The sequence below is a fragment of the Zonotrichia albicollis genome, chromosome Z (assembly GCF_047830755.1).
Source record: "Zonotrichia albicollis isolate bZonAlb1 chromosome Z, bZonAlb1.hap1, whole genome shotgun sequence".
NCBI classification, from domain to species: domain Eukaryota; kingdom Metazoa; phylum Chordata; class Aves; order Passeriformes; family Passerellidae; genus Zonotrichia; species Zonotrichia albicollis.
This window is the reverse complement of record NC_133860.1, coordinates 19,277,810-19,293,079: the sequence shown is the minus strand read 5'-3', so window position 1 is coordinate 19,293,079 and position 15,270 is coordinate 19,277,810. Positions and strand designations below refer to the sequence as shown.

The following is a 15,270-nucleotide window of genomic DNA, read 5'->3' as shown; positions in this document are numbered from 1 at the left end:
TGGAAGGTCATTATCTAGAGAAGTATGCAAAGTAATGCTGCTTTTCAAGATACCTGTTACCTCTGGAAATTTAAGTTAAACCTAGAGGTCATGAAGACAGAATTGGCTGATGCTGTTAGGAAGTGAAGAGGAACACAAGACCATTAAGAAAAATTCATTATTGTCATAACTTGAATTCAACTCTTCATACGTTATTTTGGTTTTGTAATTGATTATAAGACATTAGTCTCATTCCTGTTGGCAACTTTTTTAGTGGCTTAAGTGTCACTTCTCAAGGAGTACTGAAATTCATGATGATCTATTGAAATTGAGTGTGTCAGATATTAAGTATTTCTTCCTTTTTTTAACAAATTCCCTAAAATAATTGTGAAATCAATTGTTGACTTGCAAACTCCTATGTGTGAAGTGCATTCATTTTCTTGAGCCCCACCTTCAGATCATAAAAAATTCAGTCTTTCTTAAGGAACCTTCCCCAATTATTTCTTCCTTATAAAGTCTCATGCTATAACACCATAAACCATTAAAGTGTTCTGTGTCAACCCTCATCTGTTTTCTTACAGGAATATAACCTAAAATATGTTGAATTGATTGAGGAGCAACTTAATGAAGCACTTACAACATACCGCAAACCTGTTGATGGGGATAACTATGTTCGTCGGAGCAACCAAAGGTAAATTTGGGAAAATGCATTCTGGGGCACAAGATGGGGAGACTGATCAGGAGAGCTGTAAACTGAAATGTATGAGGGAAAGGGCTACCAACAGGATTTCAGTTTATTATGCTCCTGGAGCAATGCAGCAGCACAGTGTAAGAAACACACAGGATGAACTGGATGCATTGCTTAGCTCCTAGAGTTTTAATATAATTTATTTCAGAGCTTCCATATAATTAGTTTTAGAGCTTTTACAATTCATTTTATTAAGACTTGGTGGATTGAGTGCCATGGCTGGAGTGCTGGAATGGAGGGCTACAGGCTTTTCAGCAGAGGGATGGGCAAATAAATAATAAGGAAGAGGTTTGATTATACAGCCCTTACAGTTAGTGGTGATGTAGTCGAGAACCTCTGGCTGAGGATTAAGGGGATGGAAAACAAAGGACGTGAGTGATGTAGTGAAGTAGAGAAACTTCTGGATTGCTAGCTCTCGTTCTTATTGACTTCCTGTGGAAGATTTCAACTTCTAGGCATCAACTGCAGATGATTTAATGCAATGACAAGCAGCCTTGGAAATTCTCAGTGGAGAAAGTCTGTAGGAGAGATACTCAGTGAGCCAACTAGGAAAGATGCCCTCCTCAACTTGCTGTTTGTGAATGTAGGGCTTGTGGGAGATGTGATGGAGGGGAGGTTCTCTAGGCCACAGGAATTATGGCATGGTTAAGTTTAAAATTTTTAATGTAATGAGAAAAAGCACAGCAGAGTTGCTACTCAGGGCTTCAGGGGAGGTAACTTGGGGAGCTGCTTTAGTAGAGTACATTTTTGAGGCCCAAGAGTCCAGAAATGCTGATCCATCTTTAGGAGCTATCTTTTAGAAGCATGTTGGTAGGCAATCCCATGTGTTGTAAGTCAAGCAAGCAGGGCAGAAGACCACCTTGGCTGAACAGGGAGCTCTTCATGGAGCTCTAGAGGAAAAGGAAATAATCTCAGGAAGATCACCCTTCACAAGAAGGACTACAAAACTGTGATTCACATAAGCAGAAAGAAGGCACAAAAGGCCAAAGCTCATTCAGGACTGCAGCTGAGTAGTGTTGTGTGACACAACAGGAAAGAGGAGGTCTGAACAAAACACTGCATCAGTTCTTGCTGAACTGACTTACAGGGATGGTCACCTGACTTACAGGGATGAAGGAAAAACAGAGATGAATTAAAAATCTGTGGTGTTTTTTTGTCTGAGTCTTCGACAATATTGATAGACCTTGGGCTGCCTGGTTCTCTGAACAAGAGGTCCACAAATGTGGAAACTATGGCTTTCCATATGTGGACACTAACATTGTAAGGGACCATCTGTGTCAGCTGAATGTTCACCGCGTCATGGGGCCTGGTTCCCACCAGGCTGAGGGACTAGCCTCACCAGTACTAGCCCACCAGTACTAAAGGAGCTAGCAGATGTTTTGTCAGGACCTGTCTCTTATCATCTGCCAAAAGTCTTGTGAGTGTAAGGAAGGTCCATGCCGACTGGAATCTGGCCAGTTTATTCCAGTTTGCAAGAAGCACATAAAAGATCGAGAGAGTTACAGACCTGTTAATCTAACTTTAGTTTGTGGGAAAATTATGTAGAAGATTATACTCGGTATTGTTGAAAGGCATTTGTAAAACAACGCAGTCATCACAAACAGCATGGGTTCACAAAGGGAAAGTTTTCTTTAACTAAGTTGTTAGTCTTCTGTGGTAAGGTCACCCAGTAGGGTGAAGGGAAGGTGGTGGATGTTATTTTCCTGGATCTTGGCAAGATTTTTGATGCTGTCCTCCACAACGTCCTTCTGGACAAGCTGTCATGCTGTGGGATGAGCAGGTTCATGGAGTGGTGGGTGAAGAACTGGCTGAGGAACTGAGCCCAAAGGGTTGTAGTGAGTGGGGCAACATCTGGTTGGTGACTGGTCACACCAGTGGTGTTCCTCAGCACTCCATTCCAGGGCCAGTTCTGTATCTGAGTGCACCAGTGGCAATTTGCTGATGCTCCAGACTGGGAGGTGCTGTGGATTCTTTTGAGGTACAAGAGGCTTGTGCAGAGGGATCTAGATAGACTGGAGCACTGAGCAATCTTAAATGAGGTGAAATTTGTCAAGTGCAAATGGTGGATTGTGCCCCTGGGAAGGAGTGACACCAGGCACAGGGGTGAAGTGGGAGAGGGGTGGCTCAGGGTGGCTCAGCAGTGCCCGGAAAGCCCCGAGGCCAAAGCCCCGAGCAGGGCACAGCCAGAGCCCATCCCAGAGCTCCCAGCAGGGCACATCCAGAGCCCATCCCAGGGCACAGCCAGAGCCCATCCCAGGGCACAGCCAGAGCCCATCCCAGAGCCCCCAGCAGGGCACAGCCAAAGCCCATCCCAGAGCACCCAGCAGGGCGCATCCAGAGTCCATCCCAGAGCTCCCAGCACGGCACAGCCAGAGCCCATCCCAGAGTCCGTCCCAGAGCTCCCAGCAGGGCACAGCCGGAGCCCATCCCAGAGCTCTCAGCAGGGCACAGCCAGAGCCCATCCCAGAGCTCCCAGCAGGGCACAGCCAGAGCCCATCCCAGAGCCCATCCCAGAGCTCCCAGCAGGGCACAGCCAGAGCCCATCCCAGGGCACAGCCAGAGCCCAGGGAGGGGATGGGCCTCGCCTGGGGCCTGCTGGGCCCTGCAGGTGGAGAAGGAAGGGAACGTTCTTCCGTGCATCCTGAGGAGGGAATCAGAGCTGAAGCTCCTGTGAGGAGCAGCTGAAGTCTTTGGGCTTGTCCACTTTGGAGAAAAGGAGGTTGAGGTGTGCCCTCACTGCTCTCTGCAGCTTCCTGAGGAGGGGAAGGGCATGGGGAGGTGCTGAGTTCTTCTCCCTGGCATCCAGGGGCAGGATGCATGGGAATGGCTCAGAGCTGAAGCAGGAGAGGTTCAGACTGGATACCAAGAAGCATTTCCTCCCACAAGGCTTGTGGATGGTCACATAGGAGAACAGGCGTATTGGAGAGATGGTTGATGCCCCAAGTCTTTCAGTGTTCAAGAAGCATTTGGACGGTGTCCTTAATAAAAGGCTTTAACTTCCAGTCATCCCTGAAGTGGTTTGGCAGTTGGATTAGATGATTGTTGTACATCCTTTCCAATTGAAACAGTTTATTACTTTCTAAATTCCTCAGAAGAATTCTCCATTTGAAAAAAATCAAGGGTAGCCATTATATTACATTGCAGTGTAATTTATTTAAAAAAAAAATATTTGAAGTGCTGGGAAACCTATGTATGTTTCTCTTTCTGCCAGATTACAGCGACCACATGTCTACCTGCCAGTTCACCTTTATGGCCAACTGGTGCACCATAAAACAGGCTGCCATTTATTGGAGTCTCAGGTGAGGATAATAATAATTTATAGCTTGAAATATTTTAAAGATCATTATAAACCTTTTGAAAAAAGGTTCTAAAAGAGATGGCATTTAAATAGGCATTGTAGAAGAAGTTGATTTTGAGTCTTAAGTTGTGAAGGCAGTCTTTGCCATCTAATTTCATGCAAAATGCCTTCCTGACACTGAAGTATCACCAAAATACCTTGCAACATTTTTCTTAAAATGACTAGCAAAATCTTAGCATGGAGAGCCAATTGATAAAAAGAACAAAATTTTAATCTCTGTGGATTGTATATTGACAGTTATACATGTGGGAAAACTATGCCTGTCCTTTTAAGCATACAGAAATTGGGAGATGAGGGAATAAAATCTTTCTAATATTTTGAAAATCTAAGAAAACAAGCCCTAAGCCATAATTGCTTAAATTCACTTTTGATGTGGGTTGGTAAAATGATTTATTGAATTGACAATGCTCTTTGAAAAGTTCAAGAGAAAGTGTATGTGTTGCAGTGTGTTTGTTTGACTAATATGTCAATCCTTATAATATTTGAAATAATTTAATGCAATCTGCAATTTCATTTAAACTTTCTTTTGCATTATAAGTGCTGGTAATTTATGGTTACGATTACAGAATTACCACTGTTCTTCCTAGAGTGCATGATTTGAATTATTGCTTTAACTTCTACTATAAATGCAAGAGAACTTGTTTGGCTGAAGTCTCCTATTAATTTTCAACTTAGTTTTTTCTTCTTCTGTTTTTCCCCTTCAGAGTATTGTTACAGATCTAAGTTACACTGTTCGTTCTCCAATGCTGGATAAGTGGGAAGGAATTAAGCAGCTGAAGGCAGCCCTTTGGGCCTTGGTTAGTAATATATTTACTGAATTTTGCAGTTGTTTAGTTCCATTATAACTGTTGATTCTTAAATAACTAAACAAAATTCTACAAAACTAAAAAAATAAGGGTTTTTTTTCAAAAAATATGTGACTTTTTCAAGTTAGCATTTTGTTCCACAATACTTTCAGTTGAAGATGGTTCACTGCAACTGTTTCATTCTGAGGTTTTTAATCACTTTGTCATTTTTTCTTTTTAACAAATAAGAAAAACACATTGCCATATTAGTGTTAGTATGGAACTGATAGTTACAAGTTAAAAGTTGCCATGGTCTGAGTTTAATGTATTTGCTGTGGTAGTCCCTAATGTTTCTGCAAGGAAGTAGGCTGCCAGCGTTGATCCATGTGGTCATGATGCCCTGGTACTTGGGACAGGCAAAAACCTAGTGTTGGTGTGTATCCAAGCTACACTCCTAAATGTGCTTCGTGCCTTCCCCAAAGTTAATTTCGGAACACTTGTCCAAGGGGAGTGTTAGGGGAAGATACTATAGATATGTAACCGGATGCCTGTGTAAGAGGAATGTAAAATGAATAAACCAAGATCATGCTGCAGGCTATAGCAGAACTTATAAAGTGAGGAATACATATTAGTTCTAACTTTGAGCAGCTTTAGGTATTATACAGGGTGTGCTGAGTGCTTTTTTATTAGCACAGCTAGGAAATGCCAGAAAGGGTACTCAGGTCTTTCAGCTGCTTTGGGAAGATGGGCTTTAAACTCTACTACCAACAAACAAAATTATCAAAGCTTTACATTGATAGTGCTGCAGATCATATTAAGATCAAAACTTACTTGAAAAATTTCGTTCCAGGGCAATATCGGATCATCGAATTGGGGTCTTAACTTGCTTCAAGAGGAGAATGTAATTCCTGATATAATGGCACTTGCTCAACATTGTGAGGTTCTGTCTGTTAGAGGGTATGTGTGTCTGATATATACGTAAAATGTTCAGATGGTAGTTGTGATCAATTTTCAGATGGCTTTATCTGATTTGCCTGAGTACAGATTTGTACTCTATTGGAAACCAGCTGTTAAAGTTACCAGTGTTTGAGTATCAGTCTCAGTTCTATGTAACTGCAGAATTGTATGGGAAGTCTGAAAAGAACATGAAGTAAACAAATCTATGAAAGAAGATAGATACTACTTTTCTCCTGTTCCGTAAAACAAAATACTTGCTGTTTATATCTCTGTGAGATTTATTATTCCATCTTTTTTATTCAATATATTTTTTAAATATTTAAAAGCATAAATAGATGGCATTTTGTCTAACATTGCTACTGTATAAATGTTTGGTCATTTTTCAAAAGGTAGTTTTCTGCTTTATGTAATCAGGCTGTTGTGTATTTGTTGTGTAATTTTTATTTTTTAATAGTATCTTGTTCTCAGATATATTATCGAATTTCCTGAGTTTAAATTGATTTGCAAATTTAAATTAACGGTATACTATTTCTCAGTTTTGTGAAGTTTCTCCTGAATTGCTTTGAAGTTGTTTCCTTTCAAATGTCAAGTAAGTTTAGTTTAATTAGATGCTATTATTTTTGCTTTTTTTTCTATATATACATTAAATACAGAACCTGTGTCTACGTGCTTGGTCTAATAGCCAAAACTAAACAAGGATGTGACATTTTAAAGCATCACAACTGGGATGCAGTGAGACACAGTCGTAGACAGCCTTGGCCAGTGGTCCCTGATGACATGGAGCAGCTCTGCAATGAACTTTCTTCTATACCAAGCACTCTGAGCTTGAACTCTGAGTCTACCAGTTCAAGGCACAACAGTGAAAGTGAGTCTGCTCCATCAAGTAAGTAACCAGAACACCAAAACAAGAAAACAGGAGAAAAATGAACAAGCAAGCAAAAAATACCTGCAAAGAGCCCAGCCCACCACAAATAGCATTTTGATGTTCTCATCAACCTTTTGATAGGATGAGGTACAGACCAATGGTGTGAAGGTGGTCTTGCAGTAAAACAGTACAAGCAGTAGGACATTGATGTCCATTCAGAGAGATGCAGACCAGCCAGAGAGAGTAAAAGAGTGTCTTAGCTTAACACTTGGTGTAGAAGAAAAATTTTCACATGAGGGTAAGTTATTTATTTTTGAGTCATGGTGGTTTGCTGTAACATGCTGCAGAAAGCACAATGCTTAGGTACAAAGATACACTTGGTTGCCCTCAAAGAAATAAGTGTTTATGTTCTCTGGGTATACATATACACACAGAATTTTGCTGTATTTAAATTATTATGTATTTCAAGTACCTAATGCATTTTATTTTTTCTGTGGCTACTTGGAATTTAAATTAAGAAATATGCCGTATTTAGCTATCATTGAAGGAGTTCTTAGGTTCTCATCCTAGTAGCTGGATGTTTGCACTGAAATAAGACAGTGTGGCTTTTCTTTTGAAGCAGGGAAATCTTCAGGTCAGTTACTCCTCAAAATAGCTAATTTACATGAAGTTCTGCAGAAAAAAAAAAAAGAGGAATTAAAGTTCCAGTAAATTGCAGAGACTCTCACTTGGTCTTCTATAGAATGGCTTCCTATTTAGCAACATAGTTGTAGACTTGGAAGAAATGCCTATTTTTGTGACGAAGTCTTGTATAATTTCAGGTATGTTCATCATGGAGGATGACCGTTTTGGTAGTACTTCCACCAGTACTTTCTTCCTAGATATTACTGAAGATGCAGAACAAATATTTTATGACAGACCTGGACCTTCAAAGGACAAAGACCGTAGTCCCTTTCCTTTTTTTTCTTCTAGTAGACTTGTGAAAAATCGCATTCTAAACTCTCTTACTCTACCTAATAAAAAACATAGAAGTAGCAGTGATCCAAAAGGAGGAAAGCTGACATCATCTGACAGTAAATTTCTGAGGCGAAATCGTACAGTAACAGAACCTAGTGGTAGCATAGACTTTCCTGCTGGGGAAGAATTGAACCCTGTTTTCAGAGTTCCAAAAATCCAGACTTTACGATTAGAAACTTCTTTTGTGGGAAGCAAACATGTGGAAGATACTGATTGTACTCAGAGTATTGGAGAAAATGATCTGAAGCTGCCAAAAGGTCTTGGAAATGAAATTCATCGGGAAAACACAAGCAAAGAAAGGCTAATTGGAGATGGTACTACACAAACACATTTCAAGAGCCGTAGTTTAAGTTTTAATACAGATACCACAACAAGTGGTATAAGTTCAATGAGCTCTAGCCCTTCAAGGGAGACTGTAGGTGTGGACACTACAAATGTAGATACTGACTGTGGAAGTTTGAGTACTGTTGTAAGCACAAAGACTGTTAAACCAAGTCACTGTTCAACACCACAGTCTAACCACCTGCCTCTCTCAAAATCCAACTCTGTATCCCTGGTTCCACCAGGCTCTTCGCATACCCTTCCCAGAAGAGCCCAGTCTCTTAAAGCTCCTTCTCTTGCTACAATAAAAAGTCTTGCTGACTATAACTTCAGCTACACAAGTTCTCGAGATGCGTTTGGCTATGCTACACTAAAGCGCCTGCAGCAGCAGAGGATGCATCCCTCACTGTCTCACTCAGAAGCCCTGGCATCTCCAGCAAAGGATGTGCTGTTTACTGACACTATCACCATGAAGTCTGGCAGCCTGGATTCTCGACTAACCCCAAGCCGGTAAGAAATTATTCTGTGCTCATTTCTTACTTCAGTGCTGTAAGAACAACTTCAGTGTCTTCCTAATATTTTTTTTATCTGCACCTTAAAGTTGTTGCAAGGTGATTCATAACTTCACTGAAAGCAGTACTGATATATTAAGTGAATAACAGAAGGATAATTGTCCACTTTGTAAGGGCTCTCAGAGAAGCCCAGCTTTCATAGCTGTGCTCAACCTTTTATAATGCTGTTGCTGACAAAGGAAAAAGTTTCCTTTCATCACATTTTCTTCCTGTTTTAACTTCTATAATATAAAAAATGCAGTTGCAGTGCTAACATTATTAAAGTTGCTAACATCATTAAGTTGCTAACATTATTAAAGTTGCAAACACATTGAATTGCCCATGAAGTCAGAGGTACATTTCAGAAGAGAATTTTCTCAATGTCACTTGGGGAGGTTTTAGGACAGGGCCTCCTGCCAATATGCTATATTTGTGTTCACTGCAGCACTGAGGCCAGTGATGAGATACTGCTACCACTGATAGGAATGTCAGTTTGGCTTTTTAGCTACAGCAGATCAAAGATTTTACTCATGGCATTTATTTTTAGATGACAGTGTCACCTCTTTATTTTTGAGCAATATTAGATGTTCTAAAGACTAATTAGATAGTTACATAAGATGTCTAGCTCTTGACATTGACACTGTTCCCAGCTGCAACAGTCACTGCTTAAAAACCTTCCCTTAAAAGCTCTTGTACTAAATTTTTCCTTCACATCATCTTTTAGTTAGTGCATTGGATTTTCACATTACTGTTGAGATGGAAAAGGTACTTTTTATCTCTGTTCTTGCCTTATCATTTCTTGAATGAGAGAAGGAGGAGATGCTACCAATACATGAGTCATCTGCTTACTGTGGAAAAAGCAAATGCTCAGTCCTTGAGCTGCCCTCCTCATACCCAGCTGAGTGTGTCTGTCCTGATTAAAAGAACCATCCATTTGTGTTGGTACTTTTGCATCATTCTGGAAAGATGCCATTAAAGATGCCTTTGTTCAAATAAGTTAGAGCTAGACTGAGTATGTTGGTTAGATTAAGGATGATTTAGTAGTTACACTGCACTCTCCTGGAAATTGAAGTGCCATTCCTAGCTATGTCACTGGCATCCTGTGCTAGTGCAGGAACAAGTGGGTGTCATTTCAATGGTAGTACAGGTTCTGTAATGTCTGTAAGTGATGTTTTGCCATTCCTTGCAGTCATGCCCTTGATGTGCAGAGCAGCCTTGCTGCAGTGGACTTTGATCCTGCACGCAATGTCATACTGACTATTCCTGGTGCTTAGCTGTTCATGTTCTCTTGTGTCAGTGGATAGAGTCAAGGATTTGAGCTGACCTGCTTAACACTGAACTGAAATGTCTGGAGTGCTTGTATCTCTGAGAAGGTTAAATAATTGCATGCATGCATACTCACAGAGAGATTGGAAAGACTGCAGTGAAACTAGTACATGTGTTTTTCTTGGTGGTTATGGTGTGTCCCCACTGAAGTATTATGGGTGGTTATGGTGTGTCCCCACTGAAGTATTATGATCCTTACAATTTCAGATTATATTTACAAATAAATTCAGAGTATATTTACTGGTCCAGCTAAAACTGTCCTTAGCTACTTTTTAAAAATAAACTAGAAAGAAAAATCCTGTCGTTTTTAACTGCCAAATCAATTTTTCTGTCTGTCTTCTGAAAAGTTTTATTTACGGTTTATTGACAGATTTATGTGTTACTAGCAACTAACAGTCACAGATTTACTTTTGCAATGTTTGTAGTTGCTCTTTTTTCAGAAGGTTAAAAAGCTTTTTTCTTTGCATAAATTTTGTGAGGATAAATTTCCCACTTTTGTCTTTAAAGACCAGCCAGAAGTACTAACACACATATTTTGGATCCTGATAGTGGCTCTCAGCTATCCCCTGCAGACATTTTTCATGACAACTTGGTGCTGTTTATCACAGCTAATGCTGTATCTGTTCGTTTTTCTAGGAAAAGCCGGGACAAACGTTTGGAATTAAAACGTCTATCTTTAATTCACTTTGAGAGTAATTGTAGAATGTTTTATTATTAAGTATTTAATGCAGTTGATAACTTTTTGGGTTTCATGATTACACAATTATTTAGGTTGGAAAAGACCCTTGAGTCCAGCTGTTAACACAGCACACTCAAGTGCTCCACTTAACCATGTCCTTAAGTGCCACATCTACACATTTTCTAAATGTCTTTGGGGATGGTGACTCAACTGCTTCCCTGGGCAGACTTTCCAGTGCTTGACAACCCTTTCAGTGAAGAACTTTTTCTTAGTACCCAATGTAAACCTCCTCTGGCACAACCTGAGATCTTTTCCCTGTTTTTATCAAGTATGGCTTGACTTCTTTTGTGAGTCCACTGCTACTGTCACTAGCATTGGTCAGAGTTGCCAAGAAAATTGTTGCTATCCTCTCAGCTGTATTTTCTGCATTTCCATTACATAATAATTTCTTCCGTGGTCAAACTTTGATAATTTAATTTTATCCCAGTGTAAATCCCATCTATAGGGATAAGAGGACACTTTATTGCCCAAATAAAAAGTAGATAAAAAACTTCTTCCAAGGCAAAAAGTCATAAAATCCAGTGTTCACTTTATCCTCCAGTGTGTCATAATTTGCAAAAAAAATTCAGTGTTCCTGAGGTGTGCCCTTATTAGGAAGCTTTAATCCAATGCATATAGGCCATCTACATAGATTGGTTATCAGAAAACATTTTTAGGTTTTTGTGTTTGATGAGAAGGAAAATAACAGATGGCTAAATGTGAAATTTCCATCATCAGGTTGCCACTGAGGTCCTGTTCTCCAGCCTTTTCTCTCCTGTCTGATTTTCCCATTCTGTTTCTTTCTTTATTCTTCAAATTATTTGTCAAGTCAGCTCCACTCCCTGTGCAGGTTTAAATTTGTCCTTTGTGCATTCATGTTGAGTAAATACTTCCTCTGTGCTTGGGTGACCCTACTGGATGGCTCTCTGGAGTATGGGAGGAAAGAAATGTTCCTTGTGTGTATCACTGGTTGGCTCAAGGTGTGCCTTTGCAGGGATGTGCCTGCTCAGCTCAGAGTTTGTGAATATCCAGGAAATACACCTTCAGTGCATAGGTACATTTCAAAATTACTTAGTTAGGAGTTTAGAAACCCAGATCTTTACTGGCTGTGTCAGGGCTGTAAATATTCAAAGCTAGAATGTTGAAGAAAATACATAGCTGTGCAGGATGGGCAGGAGTTCCTGTATCGAGAATTAAAAAGGAATTGCCAGGAACTGCCAAACCATGCAAGACAATATAAGGCAGAAAAAGCAATGAGCCTATAGCTGTAATTTGTCCTAATACGCTCTGACATGTGCAGTGGGAGGATGAGGATGGTCTTTGTGTCAGCAGTCCTTTTTACTTTTAATGTGCCAGAATGAGAGAGTAACTGCAAATGTGATCTATTTCTTTCAATGTTACAGGTTCATGAAAGCTTTAAGTTATGCTTCGTTAGATAAAGAAGATTTATTAAGTCCTATTAACCAAAACACACTTCAGCGTTCCTCCTCTGTTCGCTCCATGGTTTCTAACGCTACTTACGGTAGCTCTGATGATTACATTGGCCTTGCTCTCCCAGTGGATATCAACGAAATATTTCAGGTATGTATGTGTTAACTGATTTGGTTCATTTGTATTTTCATACCAAAAGGCAGTCAGCTGTTGCCTTTTCATCAGATTGAATTAAATCTAGAGAAATGAGGAAAAATGGATGTGGTACTTTAAAGAAGTACCAGCTAGTTTCTTTTCTAACTGTTCTTCTCACTTTTTTACACAAGATCACTAGCCTGGTTTGTTTTAAGGCAAATAATGGCAAAGACAGGGTCAGAGGAATGTTCAATGGTGATTTTGCTGACAAATTTGCTATCATAAGATTTTTAGTTGACATCTGGCTCTTATACTAAAATTAGCATAGTCTGTGCACATTCGTTAATTCTGCTTTAGCCAACCAATAATTGACATGTTCATCAGCCACCTAGAAATTAGGTGCATAATCATGCAGTTAACTCCCTGCTACCATGGTCTGTATTAAATAATAGATTCTTTATATATATATCATTATAGTATTAAGTTATATTGTCTTAACTTTGAAAATACATATATTTAGGTTAGAACAGATTATTTTCAGTGTCCCAGAAAATCCCTTCTTCTTTCTACTTGGTAGAAAAACATTCCTATTTAACAGACTGATGCATCATAGGGTTTAATGCTCTCTTACTTAATCATCAAAATCAGGACATGGTCTATGTCAAATGTAAAAGTGGTTGTCTTTATCTTACTTAATATTTGCCTTTCAAATCTAAATAAACTTCTTACCAATCTCAAAAAATTGCTAAACATAGGGCAAAATCATGTTAAATCATGTATCTGCTTCTGTTTTTCTTTTGTGAAATGACTAGTTTTTCTTTCTCCTTCAGGTCATTGTGGCATATTTGTTACCTCATTTTGTCTCTCTCAGCTCTCTTTGTAGTTGAGAAATGCCTCAGCTCTACATCCTACATTTTAGATGTCCTGGTTGCTTCTGTACTTCATTCCCAAGATCTCCAGTGGTGTTGCATGATCACGGACAGATTATGAACGGCCACTCTGGGTCACTGGTTCCTTACAGCCTGTCACCACCATTTAAAATCTGCTAACTCTTCATGAGCCTTTGTCAATAATGTTCATTCACAGATGTATATTTTTCTCATTTGGCTTTTCTTTAGTACTCAGGAGCTCATTCTTAATTTCTTCCTCTAAATGATGCATTTTTCTTGAAGTGGAAGAAAAGCAAGATTTAATTTCCTCATAAAATGTATTTTTTTTCTTGTGTTTGATTATCACCTCTGCTAATTTTAATTTTCACTTGTGTATTCCAGGTAAAGGAAACCCCATATTTCCAGAAGAAAACTACGCCTCCATTTGATGAGCATGGATCTAGGGTCTTTACATCTGATGCAGGAGGTACTGGTTTTAATCCTGTCCTGTAGCTTTCTGTTGTTTATTGGTATGACATATTTGTTAATTTTTCTTTACAGAAAACATAATTTTAGCTATTAAACTTTGAGGACTGTGTTCTGGAATCAGGATAGTAGTGCATTAATTCCCTGTTTTATTTAGTTTGAGCTAATGTGTTGCTTCAAAGTTTGGTCCTGCTCTAAAAAAATGAAGGAAAACCTGCATATCTCTGATAATGTGAGCTAATGCTGCTCAGAGTGTGGTAGTGATGCTGTATACAGGAAGTAACAAAATTTAAGCTTAGAAAAATATGAATCCCACATATTCATATTTCCCTTTGATTACAAGATCATTTATAGGAACTTACGGTATTAGATGTGTATTTCAGAAAGTAGTTTGTCTTTCTGTGATGTGTCCATGACAATTGGTCATTGAAGATTATGGGATGAGAGAATTGCAAGTGTTCTAATGCCTGGCTTGCTCTGGAATGTACCTCTAGAGAAGTCAGAAATCTGTAGGGTCTTTTTATGTGTTTTTTCAACTGAAAAAAAGAAGGCTTGACACTGTAACAGTTTATTGGGATAGCTGTTGTCCCACATTTTTGGGGTTTTTTTCCCCCTTTAATATTATACACAAAGTTGATTTTGCTGGAAGTGTGTCTCTGTAGTTTGCTGCGTTTCAGTGTAAAGTAACTCTTGTTCAAAACTGTATTTGTTTGTTTTTTCCACCCAGGGAAGAGCATGTCACTAAAGTGTCTTCTGCTTGTTTCTGATTGCTGAGTCTAGTTTCTTCCTGTCACAGTCACTAAATTACAGTTTTTTAAATTGTGTTTATTTTTGCATTGGTGCATGTTTAATTTCAACATCTTCTATATAATTGTATTAATCTGGTTTGACACATGAAAATTGGTAATGTATTGGTGTCATGTGGGCATTAGTAATGTTGATACCATGTCAGGATTTACCACTTACCTTCTTACAGTGTGTGTACTTAGAGGTTGAATTCTGTCCTTTGCAATGTTTTGTTATGTATAATAAGTTGGAACTAAAACTTTGTCTCTTCTCAAATGCTAACAGTCTTGGGAGCTTAACCACTCCAGAAAAACACTCTATAGGTCTTCACATGCACTCTATCCCCAGCCTTAAAAGACTTGAAAGTGGAAATTAATTGAAAGAGTTAGCATTGTTTGCTTGGTTTTGTGGGAGTTTTTTGATAGCTGATTCTTATTTACAGGTCTTCCATCAGGTGCAAGTGATGTTGTCAAAAGCCCTTTTCAGATGCTCCGCCAGCAGATCAGTCTCACAGAAATAATGAATACCAGCCGTTCAGATGCCTGTCAGTTCTTGGAAGGTACAGAGGACACAGGGCTCCAGGAGCACACAGATGAGAACTGCCTTTACTGTGTCTGTGTTCAGATTCTGGGTTATCAGCCTAACACCAAAGTGAGCTCTTCCTATAATCGTGCAGGTTAGTGTTCCTTGTGGTGAAGTGTGATAAAACTGAGAGAACATACTGGCTTTTGTTCATCTGTAAATAATCTGGTAGGGTTTTTGTTTAACAGACTATTGACCTTAAAATTATTTCTCTAGTAAGCTCATTGTGCAACCAGTGGTATTGCCATGGTCATTTCCAGCTTTCCACTCTTTAGTATTAGTAGGAGTAGGTGGCTGCATGTTTCTTTAGTATTTCTAATAGCATGTCAAAATAAAAAATTTGAAACCTTATTTAG

The 15,270-nt window shown here is 39.2% G+C and overlaps 1 protein-coding gene across 2 annotated transcripts in view; it reads left to right on the top strand.

Moving 5' to 3' along the window:
- The window catches only part of RICTOR (RPTOR independent companion of MTOR complex 2), a 74,926-nt gene that overhangs the window by 52,533 nt on the left and 7,123 nt on the right, over window positions 1-15,270 (top strand). Inside the window, exons 26-34 of one of the 2 annotated variants that reach the window (XM_074532689.1) lie at window positions 561-670; window positions 3,939-4,026; window positions 4,790-4,882; window positions 5,721-5,827; window positions 6,481-6,692; window positions 7,514-8,540; window positions 12,029-12,206; window positions 13,463-13,547; window positions 14,775-15,008. In XM_074532689.1, the coding sequence (XP_074388790.1) occupies window positions 561-670; window positions 3,939-4,026; window positions 4,790-4,882; window positions 5,721-5,827; window positions 6,481-6,692; window positions 7,514-8,540; window positions 12,029-12,206; window positions 13,463-13,547; window positions 14,775-15,008 (2,134 nt within the window). Of the gene's footprint in view, window positions 1-560; window positions 671-3,938; window positions 4,027-4,789; window positions 4,883-5,720; window positions 5,828-6,480; window positions 6,711-7,513; window positions 8,541-12,028; window positions 12,207-13,462; window positions 13,548-14,774; window positions 15,009-15,270 lie in introns of both variants that reach the window. The other variant, XM_074532688.1, reaches the window with a different exon arrangement.